This window comes from Oncorhynchus mykiss, chromosome 9 (genome assembly GCF_013265735.2).
Source record: "Oncorhynchus mykiss isolate Arlee chromosome 9, USDA_OmykA_1.1, whole genome shotgun sequence".
Lineage (NCBI taxonomy): Eukaryota > Metazoa > Chordata > Actinopteri > Salmoniformes > Salmonidae > Oncorhynchus > Oncorhynchus mykiss.
Genome location: NC_048573.1, coordinates 65802365 through 65828128, shown reverse-complemented (window position 1 = coordinate 65828128; position 25764 = coordinate 65802365). Strand labels below are relative to the sequence as shown.

The following is a 25764-nucleotide window of genomic DNA, read 5'->3' as shown; positions in this document are numbered from 1 at the left end:
CTATCTTTCACTAAATCTTCTAATAGGTACTTGCCCAAAATGTGTTTTTTTCTCACAGTGGCTTTTTCATCATGAGGGCAAATAACCAAAGTTATATGTGACAAATATTCCAGTCAGGCAATATATCTGAATCCTATACCACGAATTGTTAAATCGTGTAGAAATTATCAAAAATCATTCAGAGCAGTCAGAATATGAATTTGCATCACAGACAATCCAATCATTCTAGCGTCGGGTCTACCATAAGAAAGGGGCTGGAATCAGAAAGAGCGCACCCCTTTAAAACCGAATACACACCCATTTAATTAACTACGCTGTCTGCATCATTTCGCCTGGCTTTTTGTCTTTTATTTTCATCCCACACGTTTGGAGGCGACAATACACCTTTTTGCTTGTAGTTCTCCATAAAACCCAAAGAAGAAGACTTCGCCTGGCTGGTTGTCTGTCTCTGGCGGTGGCTGTATGGTTTGTGGTGTGTTTAGGTCTGACGGTGGTGTTTACAATACCACACTCCGAATGCGATGGGAATGCTGAAGAAATGGCTTTAAAACAAATCATTCTCACGTTACTGGTCCTGTTCGGGTTAGTAACCATCGGTGATGGTAAGTGAAATGGTTTATGTTTGGCCCCTTTGGCTTTTGTCTTCGTGTATGTTTTGTTTGTTTGAGAGGGAGAATGGCTTGGCTGGCATCGCCTGTCGATCATCATGGCGCTGCCTGTCTAGGGTTTGTAAACCGCAAACACATTATAGCTAGTACTACTTGCTAAACTCGTTGAATAACACGGCCGGTGAAACATGTCACGTGTATTTCTGTAATCCATGCTTCTGGTTTGCTTAGCTGGTTATATAAATAGAAAATGTGATTTAGTGTGTGAGTGAGTCGATGTAGCTCGCTAACGAAACGTTAGCTAACAAAACATGTTTGCGTCCGTTTCGAGCTACTGTAGCTGCTTGGCTAGTCTGCTAACCAGGTGTGCACAAAGGGACCAGGCTAACAATGTAGTCTGTGCATTTCAACATTGCTTCATGTTTGTCTTGAAAAGAAGCCACACGTCTCTGTTGACGTTAACGCTACAGTTATCTGTGAGCGGCGGTGTTATGCGTTGGTGTTTACTAAACAATCGCCTGGCGGCCCGTGATTAGAATAGGCTCGAGGGGGGGGGCTCTTCCGCATATAACAAGACCCATAGTCACGCGTTTAGAGCTTTTTATGATTGTATGTGTCTCTAATAGCTATCTCAACTGAAATAATGTATATCCTTCAACCAAGAAAACTGGATACAGGAATCCAGACAATTTATTCTTCAGAGGGGGTACTATTTTGTGTGTGTGTGTGTAAATAAATGGTTACTGTTTTGTGACCACCACTACGCTAGCCAAGTGGACTGGCAGTGGTGCGACACCAGCCGTCCATTCAGCCGACCCAGACAGAAGTCTGGGTTCTTTGTGATGGAAATGTAGCGAATGGGGGTCTTTTCAGGCTCCAGGCCCCCTCCCACCACACGCACAGCGGGAATTTGGCATATGGTGTCTTTAGTCTATATAGCTACTAGCTAGACGTGTTTGTGTTGTTGGTTACACTGCCTGGTTGTGTTAAACTTTCTGAAAAAGCCAGACTGTCACTTTTTTTAAACTGTTGAGAGAGGGTGAAGTTTATTTCAGATTCAAAATCATTTGAACATTATTGTTCCACTTGAGGCATTGTAGAGAAGGGCTGGGAGTGTGTCTTATTTTCCTCTGTGATATTTTCTTCTCTATATGGAAAGACATTGCAAGTTAGAATTTTGTGGCCTCCTGCGTGATGCAGCAGTCTAAGGCACCGCATCCATGCTTGAGGTGTCACTACAGACCCAGGTTCATTCCAAGGCTATGTCACAACCGGCCTGCTACCTGGAGTCCAATAGGGCGGTGTGCAATTGGCCCAGTGTCGTCCGGGTTAGGGGAAGGTTTGGCGGGGGGGGGGGGGGGGGGGGGGGGGGTCTTTACCTGGTTCATCATGCTCTAGTGACTCCTTGTGGCGGGGTGGGAGCCTGCAGGCTGCCATGATTGTCAGTTGAATGGTGTTTGCTCTGACACATTGGTGCGGCTGGCTCCTGGGTTAAGCGAGCAGGTGTTACGAAGCGCTGTTTGGCGTGTGTTATTTCGGATGACGCATCACTCGACCTTCGCCTCTTCCAAGCCCGTTGGGGAGTTGCAGCGATGAGAGAAGATCATAATTGGATATCACGAAAGAGGGGTAAAATAAAAAAAACACTTGAACTAATGTAACGTTAGTGTGGGAGAGGTGGAGAAATGATTATTGATAAATTATGACAAACCTCCTGGCATTGACAACTTAGATGGAAAGTTACTGACGATGGCAGCTGACTCTATAGCCACTCCTATCTGTCATGTCTTTAATTTGAGCCTAGAGGAAAGTCTTTGTCCTCGGGCCTGGAGGGAAGCCAAATTGTGTGAGCTGTACTGTTAGATATCAGTGCAACCTTTGACATTATTGACCATAACCTGTTGTTGAGAACCTGTGTTATGGCTTTACACCCTCTGCCATATCATGAATACAGAGCTATCTATCTAATAGAACTCCGAAGGGATTCTTCAATGGAAGCTTCTCTAATGTTAAACATGTAAAGTGTGGTGTACTGCAAGGCAGCTCTCTAGGCCCTCCACTCTCTTCTATTTTTACCAATGACCTGCCACTGGCATTAAACAAAGCATGTGTGTCCATGTATGCTGATGATTCAACCATATACACATCAGCAACCACAGCTAATGAAGTCACTGAAACCCTTAACAAAGAGTTGCAGTCTGTTTTGGAATGGGTGGCCAGTAATAAACTGGTCCTGAACATCTCTAAAACTAAGAGCATTGTATTTGGTACAAGTTATTTATTCAGTTATTTATTCAGGCTCTAGTTTTATCTTGATTATTGTCCAGTGCTACAAAGAGATACCTAGTTAAGCTGCAGCTGGCCCAGAACAAAGCGACATGTCTTGCTCTTCATCGTAATCGGAGGGCTAATATAAATACTAGGCGTGTCACTCACCTGGTTAAGAGTTGAGGCGAGGCTGACTGTTTCACTTCTTGTTTTTATAAGGAACATTGTGTTGGAAATTCCAAATTGTTTGCATAGTCAACTTACACACACTTATGCCACCAGGGGTCTTTCACAGTCCCCAGGTCCAGAACAAATTGAAGGAAACATACAGTATTATACAGAGCCATGAGTGTGTGTGGAACCTTCCATCTCATATAGTGCAAGTGAACAGCAAACCTGGTTTCACAAAACAAAGCAACACCTCACAGCACAACGCCTCTCCCCTGAGTGGCAAGTGGCCTAGTGTTTAGAACATTGGGCCAGTAACTGAAAGGTTGCTGGATCGAATCCCTGACCTGTTCTTCCCATGAGCAACGCAGTTAACCCACTTTCCCGGGAGCTGAAGACATGGATGTCAATAATGGCAGCCCCCCGCATCTCTGATTCAGTTGGGTTAAACCCCAAAGATGCATTTCAGTTGTAAAACTGACTAGGTATCCCCCTTTCCCATGTGACCTAGTTGTTGTGTGTATGTGTAACTGACTAGCTGTCACCATCGGCTAATGGGGATCCTGATAAATAAACAATCTTCCCGTTGCAACTTGCCACTGACAAAAACATTTTAAAATGGAGAGACTGAGAAAGTTACCCATATCTGCCAATGTCAATAACCTTAAGTGACTCATTCAACTTCCAAGAAGCAGAGAGCAACATTGCATTCCTCCCTTGACCGGATGGTTTTTAGATGAGGACATGGTGCACTTTGATTGCTCACATTTGAGTATTTTCACATAGGCCGTGTTGAAGTGAGATGGATAGAGGTGAGAGCAGCATAGACTACAGGGTTGAGACTCTATGCGAAAGTATATCTAGGACCGGCTGGGATGTACCGGAGTTGACCATTTGACTGGGTTAGTCAAATGTCACACTCCAGTGTAATGTAGTCCTCTAGTACCAGTGAGAGCGGAGGAGGTTGGTTTCTCAGGCCAAGCAGACAGACTGGGCATGAAGGGTTTGTCCAGCTGGACTGGGGTTGCTTTATGAAGAGGGGCCCACTCGGCTCTGTCTGGGGCCACAGTTTCACACCACATAATGGATTATGCCATGCCAAAGCTGAAACCAGATGGTACCAGAAGTAGCCTAGCTAGTGCGGTTAAAAGTTGTTGGGCTACTGTTGGCCCTGGGGGTCTGGTCTGTGACTCAATTTACTCACAGGATCGTCATGGCTCACAGGACGCCAGTTTCATCTCATGTTGATGGCATCATTTGAACGTACCAGTCATTAGCTTAGTCATCATGATGCCTTTGTGACGTAACTTATTTTTGTGGATCGATTGTTTTTCTCTAAGCTTTGGTGCACAATTAAAGGTCAATACACTGCTTTTCAACCAGTCAGGAATAATCTAATGAGTTCAGGGCTTATAAAAGTATACCTAGGCTAAATAGAAGCCTTCAACAACCATAAGACCCACCAATTACATTATTTTATCAAAATAGTTTAAGCTTCTTTTTTTTTTTTTTCAATCACCGATCTGGCTTTCAAGCCTATGAAAATTGCCATTTTGTTACAATTGTAACCAGAACCAGTCACATCCACTAATAATGAACAACATCTGGTAGCAGTCTTTATAGAGCATTAACACAGCTTTCAAACAGTTTCTCAAGCACAAGCCCACCGCTAGCGAGTAGCCAGCTAGTTTGTATATTTAAAGTCTAGCCAACTTGGATCTATTTGTTTGTTAACAAGGTAGAACAGTTGAACTGTTATAAATACACCCTGCTGTCTGTCTCCAACTGTTTAAACAGCCTGTTCACTTTTAAATGTTGAAATCAAGTGGGCTACCTGGGTAAGGTGATGCTTATTACTCAGAATGAGCACGAGTTGCCAAGTAGAGAGAAATGAAAAGGTATCGTTAGGAGAATCAACTGATTCTGTTGGAACAAACTTCAAATGTAAATAGCGAGTTGAAACTTTCTCAGACAACAAGCAGTTATCTTTCATCTTTGTTGTTGTGAGTGGCAGGGGGAGGGGCTTGGTGTCTGTGTGTACAAGTGGGAAGGAGCTAAGCAGACACCACACAGAAGGAGTTAAGGAGACGAGACCAAAAAGACAAATGTTTAATAATAATTAGATATATTGCCTAGTCCCAAATGTATTTATTTTATGCTAATAAGGTGAATTTATTGCCTTAGAAGGCCTTGCCTATATATAAAGTTATATTGGTTAACCAGAAGAGCATCTAGAACTGGGGTCTGTCAGGTCCATTCAGCCTCAGGTCTGATTGCCCCCCCCCCCCCCCTTTCTTAAAAAACAACATTTTTTTTATCGGACCTGGGTCTGATTGTCTGTCTGGGTCCAACTTTTTGCACCCGAGAAGACCTCTACCAGAGACACTGCTGTGAGGCAGTGCAGGGCACATCTCTCCTTCTTTCTTTCTCTTCCCGTCTCTCCTGCTTTCTCTTTCTCTTCCTGTCTCCTGCTTTCTCTTCCTGTCTCCTGCTTTCTCTTCCTGTCTCTTCTGCTTTCTCTTCCTCTTCCTGTCTCTCCTGCTGTCTCTTCCTGTGTGTCACATTCACAAAGCCTATAGTGGACCTGGCTGTCCCTTCAGACTTTTATCTGTCGTCTCACTTATGCCTCCTTCCTCTGCCCACTCTGCCAGTAACCTATAGACATATATCTAGTCTGGGTTCTGTTTCCTTGTCGGTAAAGGAAGCTCTGTGCTCCAACTAGCCTGCTGCATTGCTGCTGTATTATACAGCCAAGGCTACCTCTCTTGTAGCTACTGCCTGTCGTTGCTGCTGTATTATACAGCCAAGGCTACCTCTCTTGTAGCTACTGCCTGTCGTTGCTGCTGTATTATACAGCCAAGGCTACCTCTCTTGTAGCCACTGCCTGTCATTGCTGCTGTATTATACAGCCAAGGCTACCTCCCTTGTAGCCACTGCCTGTCATTGCTGCTGTATTATACAGCCAAGGCTACCTCTCTTGTAGCCACTGCCTGTCGTTGCCTTGTGTGTTCAGAATCAGATTTCATGTAACCAGAGATGACTTAATAAATACAAGAAAATACCCTTTTTCCTTGGCTGAACTGTAAACTGTACACAGAATATGATTCGGTGTGGTGCTGAACTATCTCTACAGCTGCTGGTGTGGTGCTGTTTCATGTCCTAATGATGTTGTGGGAATGAAAAGGAGCGCATCAAGTCAGATTCCAACATGTGCATGCCTGTCTACCAGATTAGAGTCAGGGGAATGTACAGGAACAGAGCTGCCTGGGAGTCACAAGTGATGGGAAGTTGGGACTCTTTTTACTGGCTGATGTTTTCAACCTGTTCAGTGAAAAGAACAGATCATTCTACTAATTTAGTTTGTTTGATTCAGTAATGCCCTAGAGCACGCAGGACTGGCGAACGAGGAACTTAAACTTGAAAGTTCTACAAGATTCTTATTCACCATAGGGGTCTTATTGGTGCTGCCATTGAACACTGTTATGCACACAAATCTGGTTATTTATTAACCATGTCACATCCAACCTCTTTATGTGGGTAAAGTACATGTGGGTTATAAAATGGCCTGATGGAAACAGAACATTTTTCAGTAAACTTTCCAAATGTCGACAAAACAAAATACGCTAAACACGGCTTTGTGTCGGTAAAATGACCTGTGAGAAATGTTGGTGAAAATGTGATTATGTGCGAATATTGATATATTGATAATCTCATGTAGGCAATATGTGCGCTCTGTTCTTATCTGCGCTCTGTTGGCTAGAGCTCACATGCCAATACCAGAGTATCACACAACCATATAACACTACATTTGTTTGTGAGAGAACCATCAGTAGAGTTGAAAATGCGATGGAAACCCATTTTGTGCACAACTTCATCACGTATAGCATTTTAATTTGCAACAAGTCAAAACATATTGTTTTATACAGATTTTTTAAATATATTTGCATGTGAATCTATTGCCAGTTGGCTGTAAATCTAGTTGTTGATACCTTTTTGAAACGAGGTCTAGTTGTGGCTGCAACCGGACTAGATTGTGAACGGCTCTTGTCGGAATGCTTGAGCCTTCCATGTTTGTTGATCAGTGGTAGGCTGTGTTTTGGTTCTACAAGGCTGTCCATCAATAAAACTCAATCAATTTGTTGCATTCATTCTTACACCACGTGATCAATTATCAGTTATTTTCCTTCTCTGTGCTGCCTGCAGCACGACCTATTTTCCTTCCTGCACATATACAGTTGGTGGTGGTTGGAGCCCGTCTCCGGAGCCGCCAGCAGGTTGGGCTTTATTGCCAAAATCCAGAACTATCCCTTTAACGACCTGGCTAATAACCTCTTCTCTCTGCGTGGTGAATGTTGTAGCCTGGGTCCGCTGGGGATGAGTGTAGTTTTCCCCTTTAATTACCCGGCCCTCTAATGACCTCCATCAACCGAGAAAGCTCTGGATGGCTAATTACAGCTGCAGACATTCTGGCCTCTCATTGACCCGTGGACATAAGTGCTCTGGTATTGTTGCTGTTGGATGAAAACCTCTTATCTGCAAAACAGAAACCTTTCAGTAAATTGGGGGGCTGGGGATTTTCCATAAATGAACATACAATTATACAACTTCAGAAGCTATTTAGGAAACAAATGATTGGGGTCCAGGGGTTCTCAAATGGGGGTCTGGTCCGTGGAGGTACTGCATTTCATTTCTAACATATTCAATGACTTTCGACCAAGGATTTGTGGAATAAGTTTTTTAAATTGTGTAATACAATTCCTATTCATCTACCATGTACAGTTGAAGTCGGAAGTTTACATACACTTAGGTTGGAGTCATTAAAACTCATAGTTTTGGCAAGTCGGTGAGGACATCTACATGACACAAGTCATTTTTCCAACAATTGTTTACAGACAGATTATTTCACTTATAATTCACTGTATCACAATTCCAGTGGGTCAGAAGTTTACATACACTAAGTTGACTGTGCCTTTAAATAGCTTGGAAAATGTCATGGCTTTAGTCTTCTGAAAGGCTAATTGACACTATACTGTGGAGGTATTTTAAGGCCTACCTTCAAACTCAGTGCCTCTTTGCTTGACATCATGGGAAAATCAAAAGAAATCAGCCAAGACCTCAGGAATTGTTTTTTAGACCTCCAAGTCTGGTTCATCCTTGGGAGCAATATCCAAATGCCTGAAGGTACCACGTTCATCTGTACAAACAATAGTATGCAAGTATAAACACCATGGGACCACGCAGCTGTCATACCGCTCAGGAAGGAGACGCGTTCTGTCTCCTAGAGATGAATGAACTTTGGTGCAAATCAATCCCAGAACAACAGCAAAGGACCTTGTGAAGATGCTGGAGGAAACAGGTACAAAAGTATGTGTATCCACAGTAAAACGAGTCCTATATCGACATAACCTGAAAGGCTGCTCAGCAAGGAAGAAGCCACTGCTCCAAAACCGCCATAAAGCCCGACTACAGAGGAATGGGCCAAAATTCACCCAACTTATTGTGGTAAGCTTAGCTAGCGTCCCACCACGCTAGCGTCCCACCTCGACAACAGCCAGTGAAATTGCAGGGCGCCAAATTCAAAACAGAAATCTCATAATTAAAATTCCTCAAACATAAGTATTTTACACCATTTTAAAGCGAAACTTGTTGTTAATCCCACCAGTGTCCGATTTCAAAAAGGCTTTACGACGAAAGCACCAAACGATTGTTAGGTCAGTACCTAGTTACAGAAACACAGCCATTTTTCCAGCCAAAGAGTAGTCACAAAAAGCAGAAATGGAGAAAATGAATTACTAACCTTAGATCTTCATCAGATGACACTCATAGGACTTCATGTTACACAATACATGTATGTTTTGTTCGATAAAGTTCATATTTATATCCAAAAATCTCAGTTTACATTGGCGCGTTGTCTCAAACAAACATCAAGTAAAAGTGCAGAGAGCCACATCAAATTACAGAAATACTCATCATACACATTGATAAACAATACAAGTGTTAAACATACGAATACAGAAACTTCTCTTTAAGGCAACCGCTGTGTCAGATTTCAAAAAGGTTTTACGGAGAAAGCACACTTTGCGATTATGTTAAGTCTGCATCTAGCCACAGAAACCCATACAGCCATTTTCCAGCAAAGGAGAGTCAAAGTCAGAAATGGCATTAAAATGAATCACTTAACTTCATCTGGTGGCACTCCCAGGTCTCCATGTTAGACGACAAATGTTTGTTTTTGTTCGATAATGTCCCTCTTTATGACCAAATAGCTCCTTTTTTGTTTGCACGTTTTGTCCAGTAATCCAAATGCTTAAGGCGCATGCACTAAAGAAATCCAGACAAAGTTTTTTTTTTTCTCCCCCAAGTACAATAAAAGTTTGTGGAAACATGCCACACGATGTTTAAAATCAATCCTCCAGTTGTTCTTGTCATAAATAATCAATAATATTTCAACCGGACAAAAGCTTCATCAATAGGAAAGGAGAAACCAGAAATGCGTGTTCCCGATCAGGCGCATGGCTGATGAATGGAGATGTCCACTGGCCACTCCTTGAAAGTGCTGTATCTCCCTCATTTTTCAGAGTAAAAGCCTGAAACAATGCCTAAAGACTGGCCACATGTAGCGGAAGCCATAGAGATGGTGAACTGGGTCTTAAGTCTTTGTATGGTAGATTGTTTTTCCATTGAAAGCCTGCCTTTCAAAATAATAGTACTTCCTGGATGGATTTTCCTCTGGTTTTCGCCTGCCATATCAGTTCTGTTATACTCAGGCATTATTTTAACAGTTTTGGAAACTTTAGAGTTTTCTATCCAAATCTACTAATTATATGCATATCCTATCTTCTGGGCCTGAGTAGCAGGCAGTTTAATTTGGGCACGCTTTTCATCCAAAATTCAGAGTGCTGCCCCCTACCCTAGTGAAGTTAAGCAATTTTAAGGCAGTGCTACCAAATACTAATTGAGTGTATGTAAACTTCTGACCCACTGGGAATGTGATGAAATAAATAAAAGCTGAAAAAAATCTCTACTATTATTCTGACATTTCACATTCTTAAAATAAAGTGGTGATTCTAACCGACCTAAGACAGGGAATTTTAACTAGGATTTAATGTCAGGAATTGTGAAACTGCGTTTTAAATGTATGTAAACCTCCGACTCCAACGGTATATTCTTAACCCTGGGCAACATGGGCCTGGGAGGCTCACAGGTATATTGGTATCCATAGTACTCTACCAATTTTACATTTTTTGTTCAGATGTTGAAGTCAAGTGGCCTTCCTTACTTCTCAGAATGACAGCGCGTTGCCAACTCCTTAAACAACTATCCTTTATGCTTATTGCCCATTTCTAAAACTGACCAGACAGCTAGTATAACAGTCTGACTAAACTGCTGCTAGTGGTAATGGTACCACAATGTGCGACAGACTGAGCAATCATTTTCCAGAATCAATGTTCATCGACACTCCTGTTTTAGTAGTGCCTGCTCTGCACACAATATGAGGAGTTGAGACAAACCGGGTATCGTTATAAAGGTTAACCTCTATTACAGTAACATAAATGTTGCCATGTCTTTCGGTGTCCATATGACCGATTGTTGGCCCAAACCTCAAATGCAAATAGCAAGTTGAAACTGCTCGTCAGAGAGGAAGAAGTGATCTGGCAGGGGGAGGGGTGTAAAAGGGGCGTGTCACCGCAGAAGGAGACCAAGAAGACGGACGGGCGTTAAGACTCTCATAAAAATACAAATATACCTGCTTCTTGTGATACAGACATACGGAATGTTGCACTTAAAACATTCAAATTAAGACCGATATTCCAAATCTGACAGACTCGACTCTTACAAAGACATGTAGCTAGATAAGTAGCCGATTTTGGTTGCTGCAACCCAGGAAGTAATCTTGATTCCGATATGAATGAAATTCTTTTAGATTTGTTACGCTATATCAGCAGGACAGGTATTCACAGAGGGGGACAACACACTGATCCCCAGTCAGTTAGGGGCGGAACAAACTGGGATGCGAGTGAAGAGTGGCACCTTAAGAACGGATCCAAGGACAATGGCAGTAGCCTGATTAAACAAGACTAAACACTGTGCTCAATGGTGAATACAGGGTTCCTGCCGTTTTTAACCTGGCTACAATAGTTGCCCAGTCACTGTGGCATTAGAATATATTCAAACCCTGAGTGGGACTGGGTGGATTCAGGCTTGGTACCTACTAAAGACAGACCCCTAAAGGGCTTAGCGCTGTCAGACTTCTACATCCTCCGCATGGATAAAAAAAAGGGGGATTTACTCTGAAGCGTTCTGCTAATCCTTTCCCTGTTCTGGAGGCTTTTCAAACAGCCCTTGAGCTCTCTCCTGTTAGCACTAGTCTCTGTCTCTCCAACTCACTGGCAAGCCATGTCAGTACACGCTTTAGGACTACCTCTAGGTTTGGACTTTCAACAGCAACAGAATTTATATAAAACCTGCATTAAAAAGGGTAACCACCACACATCTCTCCTTGGTATCCATTAATCTTTCTCTGAGTTTGTTACAGTATTCCCTCTCCTCTCGGTCTTACTCAACCCACTTCCCAGGTTTACTCATTCCCACACACACATTGCAACATCATGATGAGTGACGGTGACATGCAAGTGGCCAAACCACTCCACCCAAGTCCTGGGAGCGATTCCCACAGTTAAACAGCTGCTGTGTTTTGCGTAGGTGTGGGTGTGTGTTTTTAAATGTGTGCATGCGTGTTGTTGGAACAGTGTTGTTTTTTTCTGGAAGAAGTAGAGTGAGTCTGTCTTGCTACATCTCATGTCGGTATGTCGGTCTGACCGGGAAAATGCCAGTAAGTAACTCCTAGTGGAGCGCGTGTTCATGTTCAATAAAGTTCACACACATTTCCTGCAGATTATACAGCGGTGAAGCAGCAGGCTCTGACAAAGGGAGAAAAACAAGCCAGTGCCACATCCTTCTAACCTGAAGCTATATAGAGAACATGGTTTAGCTAAATATGACCGGGAGAAAGACCCAGGCAGAGAGGCTACTGCAGACCTTCTATAGCCTGGCGATTGGCCCAGACAACACACACAGTTTACAGAAGTTTTCAAAGCCTCAGGGAAGGTTTCCATAACACAGGGGATCAGCCTTGAACTAAGAGCTCGGTACAAGGACAGTCTGCTATGCTACATAGACTCCCTCTAGACTCCCTCTATCCTTATGATGACTGGAGAACAGAAGTCTTCTTGAATACATCAGAGAATGTCAATGTGGCCATTCCTTAGATGTCAGATCAATCTTGAACATATTTTCAGAAAATGAGAGAAACTCATAATTGAATATATTCAAACACACCTCTATTGACCAGCTCACAGACAAGATAGAGGTGATAGGCTTTCTGGGTACATAGACAGAAAACCAGTACCCCAGCAGCTGAGGAAGGAAAACCAACATGGCTGAACACAGCACAGCAGCCGTTCCTAGAAGTAGTTAGTGACTGGTCACTGTGTGGTCTGTGGCCTACCAGAGCCTTGGGTTGTGGCCAGTTAGTCCTTATGGTAATTATGGCTTTAAAACTAGCCAAGCTGAATCTGATCTGGACTTTGAGCTGCACAACGGCTGTACAAGTGTGAAAAGATCACAATTTCTCCAAGCTCAATTAAAAAACCTAGATGGTAACATACTACACTTGAACATAGATTTTGAAGAAAGAAAAAATGACCAATGTTCTCAAACTGAGAATGAGGGGCGGGGGGGACTACCACGACACATCAGTGCCCAAAATAAACAGAGCTGTCAGAGAACAACATTTTTGCTCATGATTTAATTTCCTTGCCGTTTTGAAACAGAATTGAGTAGGCCTAATATCTAAATATGAATGGCCCGTGGGAAGGACAGTTGGGCACAGTGTGGCGTTTGAGTTGGTTGGGTGAACTCTGCTCTTGTATCCAGTTCACATAATTGGTGTCCTTACACTGGTCCTTTGTGCTGAGATTAGAGGGAAACGAGGAGCGACTGGACTGGCCCTGTGCCCAACAAAGAGCAGGGAAGCATGGAGAGGGTGAATGGGGGAGGGGCAGCCGGAGTGGCGGGTGGGTCACACTCACCAGACCTTGTGCTCTGGGGATAGAGAATACAGATCCAATACCATGATGTCATTTGATGAAACGTGTTGGTTGTGAACAATAAATCTATTTTTGATGCAAACTTCTAATGTCCTATAAAGAGTGAATGAAAATGTTGTCTTCTGTGGAGAACTGATATGATGGGAGGGGACAATAAGGGTGGGGGTGGGGGCTTAAGCACCCCCCCCAGCTGTGAGGTCTACAGCTAGCTAGAGCAAGCAGCTGTGACATTCAGTCATTAAAACCCAGTCTAGACTTTGACTTAAAAATAAATAAATAATTGAATGCAGGATAGATGGAGCTGTTTTGGCTGCAAGAAAGTGTGAAGTTCCTATCATCATTCCTGCTGTGTTCCTGCCAGACATGCACTGTCCCAAATGGCACCCTATTCCCTATGTAGTGCACTCCTTTTGACCAGAGCCCCAGTAGCACACTAAATACGGAATAAGGTGCCATTTGGGATGTAACACAGTGAAGGAAGGAATTAAGAAAACGTTGTTGCCACAACCAGTGCTTCCGTTTAATTTTGACAGAGCTCAGGACAGGCCTAGTATTTGAAATCCACATATAATATGAATGACCACCTAATCATGTTCCGGGTCTGCATTCGGAACTAATTAAGAGTAGGCCCAACTAACATGCTTGAGGAAATAAACTGCCAAGGACCCAGACAGGTGGAACTACTTGTACCGAGGGATGAGGAATACTCTACACTACTCCTGTGAGAGCAGTGATCATGTCCACAGGTCCGTGAGAGGCTACACTGTCTGAGACTTAATTTCAGGTCTGACATCTGTACCCTATTTGACAAGGTGACTAACATGACTGAAGTCCCCTACTCCGGTCTGTAAAATACTGTCAATGTCGGACCATGTAACCATTTTTCCACTAGTATTGAAAGCAGTAGCCTAACTGCCCTCCAATTCACTATACATTTCATGACTCAAACTTTTTGGGACCAGGGACCCCTTTTGTAATAGCACATTTAGCAGGGACCCCCTCATAGTCAGAACACAATGTGAGATAAATAAATTATACAACAAGGAGTTTTACTGTGACTTCGGCTGTGCATGGCCGGATGAACCAGGTCCCTCGGGCAATGGGGAAATCACATTTTAAAGGCCCAGAAATTGAAGTTCTGTCATCTTCATTGAAAGCGAATTCAAAGAAACGGTAGATCTGTTCTGTGTGCACCATTTCTATGCTTCCCGGTCTTAAGTTTAGTTTTTGCTTCTTTTGGTTTTGTACACCAGCTTCAAACAATATTTTTGTTTAAGGAAAATATATTTCACAGCGGTTTAGATGGTTCAATGATTCTCTACACTAGCTTGTTTTGTAACCAACTAAAATTAGGTGAACTATTCACATTTTTGCAACCAGGAAATGGGGTGATTTCTGCATAGTGCATCATTTAAATGGCTGTGTTTATGTAAGTTTAAAATAAAATACAAATTAGGAATAAAAGGTTTTGTTCGGATGCTGTATAAGGAATTGGCAACTTTTTCTCATTCTGAGAAAAAGGTAGGCCACTTGATTTCAACATCTGAACAAAAAATATGTATAATTGGTAGAGTACTGTTGATACCAATATCCCTGTGAGCCTCCCAGGCCCATGTTGCCCAGGGTTAAGAACCTACATGGTAGATTGACACTCCACACACCAAGCCCCTCCCCCTGCCACTCACATCAAAGATGAGATCACTTCTTCCTCTCTGACGAGCGGTTTCAACTTGCTATTTGCATTTGAGGTTTGGGCCAACAATCAGTCATATGGACACCGAAAGACATGGCAACATTTATGTTACTGTAATAGAGGTTAACCTTTATAACGATACCCGGTTTGTCTCAACTCCTCATATTGTGTGCAGAGCAGGCACTACTAAAACAGGAGTGTCGATAAACATTGATTCTGGAAAATGATTGCTCAGTCTGTCGCACATTGTGGTACCATTACCACTAGCAGCAGTTTAGTCAGACTGTTATACTAGCTGTCTGGTCAGTTTTAGAAATGGGCAATAAGCATAAAGGATAGCTGTTTAAGGAGTTGGCAACGCGCTGTCATTCTGAGAAGTAAGGAAGACCACTTGACTTCAACATCTGAACAAAGTACACAGGCTAGGAAAGCATGCTGTTAAAACCGTTGGAGATGGACAGAAGGCTGTGTTCATAACAATTCAACTGTTTTACCTAGCAAATAGATCCAAGTTGGCTAAACTTAAAATATAAAGATTAGAGAGCTACTCTCTAGCATGTGGTGAGTAAGGTCAAGTGTTGGTCCCATGTTTCATGAGTTGAAATAAAACATACCAGAAATGTTCCATATGCCCAAAACACTTATTATTTTGGGTGAGTGTGTAATTGGCATGCTAACTGCAGGAATATCCACCAGAGCCGTTGCCAGAGAATTGACAATTTCTCTACCATAAGCCGCCTCCAACATTGTTTTAGAGAATTTGGCAGTACGTCTAACCGGCCTCACAACCGCAGACCACGTGTAACCACGCCAGCCCAGGACCTCCACATCCGGCTTCTTCACCTGCGGCTTAGTCCAAAACCAGACAGCAGATGAAACTGGGTTTGCACAACCCAATAATTTGTCAGAAACCGTCTTAAAGATGCTCATCTGCATGCTCATCCTCACCAGAGTCTTGACCTGACTGCAATTTGGCGTCGTAACTGACTTCTGTCGGCATATGGTCACCTTCTATGGCCACTAGCATGCTGGAGAAGTGTGTTCTTCATGGATTAATTGTGATTTCAACTGTACCGGGCAGAAGACAGACAGCGTGTATGGCGTTGTGTGGGCGGGGGGTTTGATGTTGTGAACAGAGTGCCCCGTGGTGGTGGGGTTATGGAATGGGCAGGTATAAGTTACGGACTACGAACACCAATTAACATTTTATCAATGGCAATTTGAATGCACATAGATACTGTGAGTTCCTGAGAACCATTGTCGTGACTTTCATCCACCACCATCACCTCATGTTTCAACATGATAATGCATGGCCCCATGTTGCAAGGATCTGTACACAATACCTGGAAGCTGAAAACGTCTGTTCTTCCATGGCCTGCATACTCACCAGCCATGTCACCCATTAAGCATGTTTGGGATGCTCTGGATCGATGTGTACGACACCGTGTTCCAGTTCCCACCAATGTCCAGCAATTTTCGCACAGCCATTGAAGAGTGGGACAACAGGCCACAATCAACAGCCTGATCAGCTCTATACGAAGGAGATGTCGTGCTGCATGAGGCAAAAGGTTTTGGAATGAGATGTTGGCCGAGCAGGCATCCACATACTTATGGTCATGTGTTATATCTCAACAATAAGTTTAAAAATATATATATATTTTATTTTTTAGGCCATATCGCCCATCCCTACCCGCCAGTGTTGTGATTGGCTGTGATTTTCACCTTTTTTGATTTCTCCTACCGGGCTGGTGTCTATTTTTTGCTGTCTTATATAGTGGAAATTGGGTCATGCAGCCAATGTAGAAATTGCGCTGTCATTTCCTGGTTGCTCAAATTCTACATTGTAGGCTCCCAGGACAGTGTCCTCTCCCTTCCTCTCCTCTGTGTGTTTTGGGTTCATCTGCAGTGGTGGATCTGGTTTCAGCCACAGGGCTGTCTGCACAGACCCCACTCCACTGGGTGTGTTGTCTATTCTGATTGGGACTATCCTGGGTAGTCCATTTAGATGGAATGTATGTATGTTTTTCTTTAATAGTTGGTTTAGGATGCCCTCTGCTGGAAATAGTTAATTGTTTTCCACTTATGGGTTGATGCTCAACGACAGTTCATCTCATTCTGTTCTGGAAATAAATCGATGCTGATTTTTAAAATATATATTTTTTAAATTGATTTGTAATAATGACAATTACAACAATACTGAATGAACACTTATTTTAACTGAATACATCAATAAAATACATTTAGCCTCAAATAAATAATGAAACCTGTTCAATTTGGTTTAAATAATGCAAAAACAAAGTGTTGGAGAAGAAAGTAAAAGTGCAATATGTGCCATGTAAGAAAGCTAATGTTTAAGTTCCTTGCTCAGAACATGAGAACATATAAAAGCTGGTGGTTCCTTTTAACACGAGTCTTCAATATTCCCAGGTAAGAAGTTTTAGGTTGTAGTTATTATAGGACTAGTTCTCTCTATACCATTTGTATTTCATATACCTTTGACCATATACCTTTATTAGATGTTCTTATAGGCACTTTAGTATTGCCAGTGTAACAGTATAGCTTCGGCCCCTCTCCTCGCTCCTACCTGGGCTCGAACCAGGAACACAACGACAACAGCCACCATCGAAGCAGCGTTACCCATGCAGAGCAAGGGGAACAACTACTCCAAGTCTCAGCGCGAATGAAGTTTGAAACGCTATTAGCGTGCACCCCGCTAACTAGCTAGCCATTTCACATCACATCGTTACACCAGCCTAATCTCGGGAGTTGATAGGCTTGAAGTCATAAACAGCAGAGCTGCTGGCAAAACACACGAAAGTGCTGTTTGAATGAATGCTTACGAGCCTGCAGCTGCCTACCATCGCTCAGTCAGACTGCTCTAACAAATCATAGACTTAATTATAACATAACACACAGAAATGCTAGCCTTAGGTCATTAATATGGTCGAATCCGGAAACATTCATCTCGAAAACAAGACGTTATTCTTTCAGTGAAATACGGAATTGTTCCGTATTTTATCTAACAGGTGGCATCCCTAAGTCTAAATATTCCTGTTACATTGCACAACCTTCAATGTTATGTCATAATTACGTAAAATTCTGGCAAATTAGATCGCAATGAGCCAGGTGGCCCGAACTGTTGCAAATACCCTGACTCTGCGTGCAATGAACGCAAGAGAAGTGACACAATTTTACCTGGTTAATATTGCCTGCTAACCTGGATTTCTTTTAGCTAAATATGCAGGTTTAAAAATATATACTTCTGTGTATTGATTTTAAGAAAGGCATTGATGTTTATGGTTAGGTACACGTTGGAGCAATGAGTCCTTTTTCGCGAATGCGCACCGCATCGATTATATGCAACGCAGGACACGCTAGATAAACTAGTAATATACTAGTGATTTATGATTGATTAAGTTTAATGCTAGCTAGCAACTTACCTTGGCTTCTTACTGCATTCGCGTAACAGGTGGGCTCCTCGTGAGGCAGTTAGTCAGAGCGTTGGACTAGTTAACCGTAAGGTTGCAAGATTGAATCCCTGAGCTGATAAGGTAAAAATCTGTCGTTCTGCCCCTGAACAGGCAGTTAACCCACCGTTCCTAGACCGTCATTGAAAATAAGAATGTGTTCTTAACTGACTTGCCTAGTTAAAAAAAAAAATATATATATTTTTTTTTTAATTAAATAGGCAAAATCGGCGTCCAAAATTACCTATTTTCCGATTTGTTATGACAACTTGAAATCGGCCCTAATTAATCGGCCATTCCGATTGATCGGTCGACCTCTACCCTCTGTCTGTTATCTTGGTCTCTGATTCAAGCTTCCATGATGCTCCTCAGACCACAACGGAAATGTCTGACTTTGCAATCCTAATCACAGTTGTTTTTACTGACCAAATAAAAATCATCAATTGGCAGTTTTTCTAACCTCCTTCCTCTCTCTTTTCCCCAGCCCTGCGGTGTAACTGCACCAACTGTGCAAAGTCTGGTTATGAGTGTGAGACGGACGGGGCGTGCATGGCCTCCACCTCCTTCATCCAGGGGCATGAGCAGCATGTAAGGATCTGTATTACCAGAGACAGCCTTGTGCCCCCTGGCCAACCTTTCTACTGTCTGAGTGCTGAGGGACTTCTCAACACACACTGCTGCTACACTGACTACTGCAACAGCGTTGACCTCAAGGTCCCCTCGCGTGAGTAAAGCTGAAGTTACACCAGCCGTGTATTGCATGTGCATTCCACAAGAATAACTTCCTGTCATCGTCTCCTTTATCTGCAGTCATTTGAGAGAACAGGACTGGTGAAGGCCACCCCCTTGTAGACATTCCCCATGTTGCTTTTACCCCTCCAATTCTTTCATATCAGTGCAGATAAGGGAGAGGTGATGAGAGGAAGCCACTTTGGACTATTGAGATGCTCCCTTTGTGTTTTAGTTTAAACCGGAAAGATAGTAATACCACTACCTTTTTCTCAATGTCTCCCTCTCCAGTTCCAGTGAGCTCTGGTGGCCCCTGGGGGCCAGTGGAGCTTGTGGCTGTGATCGCAGGGCCAGTCTTCCTTCTGTGCATGCTGCTGCTGGTGGGAGTGTTCCTGTTCCAACACCACCAAAGGGCCTACAGGTGAGTTGGCACTGCATGATGGGAGGGCCCTATAGGTTGGTTGGCACTGCGTGATGAGAGTGCCCTACAGGTGGTCCATCAGGTAGCCTAGAGGTTAGAGAGGTGGGCCAGTAGCTGGAAGGTTGCTAGTTCAAGCCCTGAGTGGGAACTGACCTGGCAACTGGAGGGCTGCTGGTATCAGATCTGTGTGGGTTGAGATGACCAGAAGGTGCATTTCAGGTTCTCACCATAGAGACAATAAATCTCTCTTCTGGTACAGCCACAGGCAGAGGCTGGAGGTGGAGGACCCCTCCTGTGAACACCTCTACCTGGCCAAGGACAAGACCCTGCAGGATCTCATCTACGACATGTCCACCTCCGGGTCTGGTTCTGGTGAGTAGACTGAGCCTACACTGCTTGAATAAAAGGTTCTAGATATGGAACTGCAAAGCATGCTTATTTTTTTTAGTAGTATCCTCTACCCTCTCCTGCAAGCAGAGGGGTATACATTGCTGTTCAATGTTAAGAATATCCTTTAGCCATCTCCATAAGGAATGTAGTAGATGCATACAAGTTTGTATTTAGGTAAAAGCCAAGCGGCATCAGCCAGGAGTACCACTATTTGCTCTTCTCTCTGCTTCCCCCGGCAGGCCTGCCCCTGTTTGTGCAGCGTACCGTAGCCAGGACCATTGTTTTGCAGGAGATCATAGGGAAAGGCCGCTTTGGAGAGGTGTGGCGGGGGAAGTGGCGTGGAGGAGACGTGGCAGTGAAGATCTTCTCTTCCCGGGAGGAGCGGTCGTGGTTCAGAGAGGCTGAGATCTACCAGACCGTCATGCTGCGACACGAGAACATTCTGGGATTCATTGCCGCCGACAATAAAGGTGAGCGTTCTCTCACCACACACACAATAGGGCAGGGTTTCCATTGTAGCACTGGGCGTTTCACCAGCAACATTCATTTATTTACCAGACATTTTATAAATGTACTGGACCCATATGCATTGCATGCATAACCTGATTTTATTTGATTTTTTTACCTTTATTTAACTAGGCAAGTCAGTTAAGAACAAATTCTTATTTTCAATGACTTTCAATGATTCTTACAAAATTCCGATGCTCATTTTGAAGATGTTTAGGATAATTGTTTACATTTCCTTTTCCTCAGCCAGCAAGACGAGTAATGAATAGCAACATCGCTAGTCTATGTCAATCTAATATCCCCCATAGTAGAAAAGTGTACCTATTCTATTGGTCAGCTTGTTGTTCTGTGCATGAAAGAAATGGCCTAATAACTGTTGTGGGATGATGGATCCCAAATTCATCCAACCAGTAGGACCTAGGCTACATAAGAAGCAATGAGGCTGATACAACTAATCAGAACGTTTGGCTTAAGATGTTGCTAAACTATTATTTCTTCACATTATAAACGCAGCAATGTGCACAAAGCAGCAGGCTACGCGCAAATGTTTGTTCCATAATGCAATTAGTGGGGACACACTGTTAAAAGGGCACATTCATGTGACGGAGATTAAAATATCCATTATAAATTTAGAAAGATGGGAGATCTAAAGATGCAACAACTAGCATGGGTTAGTAATATGACTAGGATTGTGCCTTTGGCGAATGGACAATGAAAGAAAGTTGATTTGAAAACCAAGAGAACATGAAAAAAATAGGCTACTGGTTTCAATGGTATATGTAAATCATTATAAAATAATTGCTTCTATGGTTGGATATAAATTTGAAGCAAGGTAAGACTTTCCTCATCTGAAGCAAGACGTTCAGGTTTCAAACAAATATGTATATGTTTTCAGAAAAATAAAAACCAGATACCTTATTTACATAAGTATTCAGACCCTTTGCTTTGAGACTTGATATTGAGCTCTGGTGCATTCTGTTTCTATTGATCATCCTTGAGATGTTTCTACAACTTGATTGGAGTCCATCTGTGGTAAATTCAATTGATTGGACATGATTTGGAAAGACACACACCTATCTATATACGGTCCCACAGTTGACAGTGCATGTCGGAGCAAAACCAAGGAATTGTCCGTAGAGCTCCAAGACAGGACTGTCGGCACAGATCTGGGGAAGGGTACTAAAACATTTCTGCAGCATTGAAGGTCCTCAAGAACACAGTGGTCTCCATCATTCTTAAATGGAAGAAGTTTGAAACCACCAAGACTCTTCCTAAAGCTGGCTGCCTGGCCAAATTGAGCCAGCAGGAGAGAAGGGCCTTGGTCAGGGAGGTGACCAAGAACCCAATGGTCACTCTGACAGAGCTCCAGAGTTCCTCTATGGACATGGAAGAACCTTCCAGAAGGACAACCATCTCTGCAACAACACTCCATCAATCAGGCCTTTATGGTAGAGCTGCCAGGCAGGAGCCACTCCTCAGTGAATGTGCATCTTAAAACATAATAATATTTTTGTTTGTGTTGTGGAAAACATTGAGTCATGTGAATACGTTCTGAAGGCATTGTATCTCTGGTGTTATGTAGGTGCATTTCAAAACAGCGCACCTACTGGCTGTAGTTTATTGACCATAGAATTCTCTCTCCCTCCCTTCTGTCTCTGTGTCTTCTCTTCCCTCGCCAGATAACGGAACATGGACTCAGCTGTGGCTGGTGTCAGACTACCACGAGCACGGCTCTCTGTTTGACTACCTGAACCACTACTCTGTGACCATCGAAGGCATGATCAAACTGTCCCTGTCTGCTGCCAGCGGCCTGGCTCACCTGCACATGGAGATACTTGGAACGCAGGGTTAGCACAGCGGGGAGATTTAATTATATGGACCATCCACGTTCACTCAGCCCATACGTGTTTACATTCATAGACTAGGGCGCGTTCAGCAGGCTTGGAACATTCAGATAGAAATATGTTATGTACAACAAACATTCCTCTGACATGTAGAACAAGGAATCATGTCAGCTCTATTCATGCCATTTCTATCTGCAATGTTTTGCAGCTGAACGTGGCCCAGGTAACCAGATCGATTGGTGGTTTAGCTCCTCTCTTGTTAAAATATTCCAGATATTAGTAAGGAAGTTGGCCGAGCCAGAACTGCTATATGTAAATATAATGTATTCCAGATATTTGTTTTGCTGATTTGAATTGTTTTTCTTCACTTGACATGTTACACCCCTCACCATGGCCATAGCTTGCACCTATTGCCCTGCCTTTGAATTTTATAAGGATTCTCATTAGCTGTCGTCAAGGCGTCAGCTAATCTTCCTGGCGTCTAACACACAACTAAAAATACATTACAGACAAAATACAAGACTGTTTACAAAGTAGTAGACATTAAAAACATTTAACAAAATAGACAGTACAGACATTAATTCACCTGGTTTAAATATTGTGTGCTCCCTCCATTCCAGTCTTCCAACTCAGTGTGTGTTCCCCTCTAGGCAAACCTGGCATCGCCCACCGTGATCTGAAGTCTAAGAACATTCTGGTGAAGAAGAATGGCATGTGTGCCATTGCTGACCTGGGGCTGGCAGTACGCCATGAGTCAATCTCTGATACTATAGACATCGCCCCTAACCAGCGCGTTGGCACCAAGAGGTACTGAGACCACTGGTTGCCCCATCACACACACACACACACACACACACACACACACACACACACACACACCTTTTCAATCTTTGAATTGGTTTTAAAATGAACTTTAATTCAATCCTGTCTGTTCCAGGTATATGGCTCCAGAGGTCCTGGAAGAGACCATCAACATGAAACACTTTGACTCATTTAAGTGCGCTGATATCTACGCCCTGGGGCTGGTTTACTGGGAGATCGCACGCCGCTGCAACACTGGAGGTAAGATACTGACTGGGTTTCAAGTCTTTCTTGGAGTCGCCTGGAGAAGGTTAGTACGCGCTTGAGATTGATTAAATAACAAACTGCATAGAATCACTGATCTACAAATCAGTGCCCCAAATAACTAGTCACTATGAGTTCAACATTAGGGATTCTGTGCCACACCCTGTAACTTCTCAGGAACCACATTAATATGAACAAATGATCTGATGTTCTGATATGTGTTCATGAGTGTCCTGGCTGCTGCTCTGCCCCCCTATAGGTATCCATGAAGAATACCAGCTCCCCTACTTTGACCTGGTGCCCTCTGACCCTTCCATAGATGAGATGAGGAAAGTGGTGTGTGACCAGAGGCTGAGGCCTAACGTACCCAACTGGTGGCAGAGCTACGAGGTAATGAGCGAGCACAAATACAAACACCTCTGGACAGAAACATCGCATTTGTTGACTTGCTGGACAGAAACATTGTTTGACTGAGCGTTTAAATGTAGACATGGTGGCAACATAACAAATCTTATTTTTATTGTACTTTATTCATACAAGGCAAATCGTTTGACATTTCCTTTGTGTGTGTGTATGTAGTTGGTTGACCGAACCCTCTCACTCTTCTCCAGTCTCTGCGTGTGATGGGTAAGATCATGAGGGAGTGCTGGTACTCTAACGGCGCAGCCCGCCTCACAGCTCTACGCATCAAGAAGACCCTGGCTCAGCTCAGTGTCGAAGAGGACATCAAGATGTAAGCTCAGTGTGGGACGGACGGCAGAGCCATGTAGCTCGCTGGAGACTCACAACTACAGACGACATGAAATGTGTCCCAAAGGGCACCCTATTCCCAGTGTAGTGCACTACTTTTGACCAGGGCCTATAGAGCTCTCGTCAAAAGTAGTGCACTATATATGCACTAGAGTGCCATTTGGGACTAGACTACAGAGAGAGGACTGACACTACACAGGGAAAGAAAGGACAGACCAAATCCTGCCAGTTTAAAAGCCACTCCAAGTTGTGACAAGGCCTACCTCAACTTTTTATCCAAAACTACTGAGAAATGCCCTTCTGCCCCTCTTCCTCCCTTTGTTCTCCTTCACCATGTTATCCCACCCTCCTCTCCTTCCCATTTCACCTCACTACCGCTGTTAATACTACCATTATTATCAGTACAAACTGCCCTGTTCAGTTTGTTTTGTGTTCTGAGGCAGGAATTATTACTATTGTACAGTGACAGGAAAAAAAAAGAATGTTTTTATCTTAAAAACAAGAGTTCCCTTCAACGGACTAGCTACATCCTGAAAACTCATTGATGTGACTTCATGCCCACATTTTTAAGTTCAGAGTATTGTGTTATAACTTGTTTGTTTTCATGGCAATGTATTGCTTTTGCATGTGGGAGAGTAGCACAAGCACTGTTTTTGTCCTCCAGCCCCACCGTCTGTACAGGATGAAACCAACCTACCATATAAGGCAGGAAAGTCACTTCTCTAGGCATGTCCCAATATACATCAGCAGAGTAGACTGCAGCTATTCTAATACTGTTTTCAGAAGCCTGGAAAAAACTACAGGCTATTGGACATTTCACATTTGTCATTTAACATTGTGTTTTTATTTAAAGCGATGTAGTGTGCATTCTGCTACTTGAATAATCCACAAAAAACATGTTGCACTCCAAGTCTGTGACTCACTCCTCCTTATACGTGACTCCTATATGGATCTAATTTTACATTTGGTCCAGTTTTTTATTTAATTTAAATGTTTTAAATCTGGCAGGGATGTTTAAGGGTTTTATTTATTTGTTAATAGTTGTATTATTTCATATTTTGATGAATACACTGTGATTTTTGATGTGATGAGGAAGCCAGTGTCTCAGCCAGTCAGATGATTTATAACATTTTTAATTCTGCATTTGTGATAAGTTAGAGGTTGGAGCTACCCCAGTTAACTACTGGCTTTCACATGTTCATTCTAACAAAATGGACTCCTTTCACCTGGGGGTAGTGCTAGTGGCCAATACACTGAGCAATGAAAATCCTGTTTTATTATAGACACTACTGATGGATCTGTTTTGATTTGTATATAAACATCTTTTATCTCATTGGGTGTGTAGTCATTTTTCAGCGACACATCTTCAGTGGTTCTGATGCAGAACGCAAAGGAAAGCTTGTCGCAGAGCAAAACACTCTGTCCTTTCTTGGGTTGTAGCCATCTATTTTCCTTTTGACACTGGAATAGTTAGTTATCTCCCCATAATTGGGGCGGCAGGGTAGCCTAGTGGTTAGAGCTGTCGTTCTGCCCCGAACAGGCAGTTAACCCACTGTTCCTAGGCCATCATTGAAAATAAGAATGTTATTAACTGGCTTGCCTAGTTATATATTTTTTTACCTTTATTTATTTTATTTTCGATTGAACAAGGCAATAGGTTGGCTGTGCATTATAATGGTTATTAGGCTAACACTTGAACTAGGCTCTCTGAAACAGGACCTTGTTCTGTTCCTAAGCAAGGCAAT

At 43.0% G+C, this 25764-nt stretch overlaps 1 protein-coding gene across 2 annotated transcripts; it reads left to right on the top strand.

The window, feature by feature from the left end:
• Nucleotides 1–228: 228 nt before the first annotated feature.
• Nucleotides 229–25352, top strand: LOC110532699 (activin receptor type-1B). 2 transcript variants are annotated; one of them, XM_021616794.2, is made up of 10 exons: nucleotides 229–602; nucleotides 18798–19037; nucleotides 19334–19463; nucleotides 19723–19835; nucleotides 20093–20323; nucleotides 22040–22207; nucleotides 22855–23011; nucleotides 23142–23266; nucleotides 23529–23659; nucleotides 23849–25352. In XM_021616794.2, the coding sequence occupies exons 1-10, from the start codon at nucleotides 539–541 to the stop codon at nucleotides 23891–23893; spliced, it is 1404 nt and encodes a 467-aa protein (XP_021472469.1). In that variant the 5' UTR covers nucleotides 229–538; the 3' UTR covers nucleotides 23894–25352. The 2 variants fall into 2 exon arrangements, with proteins under 2 accessions (XP_021472469.1, XP_021472468.1); XM_021616793.2 differs by having other exon boundaries at nucleotides 230–602; nucleotides 23881–25352.
• Nucleotides 25353–25764: the final 412 nt, after the last annotated feature.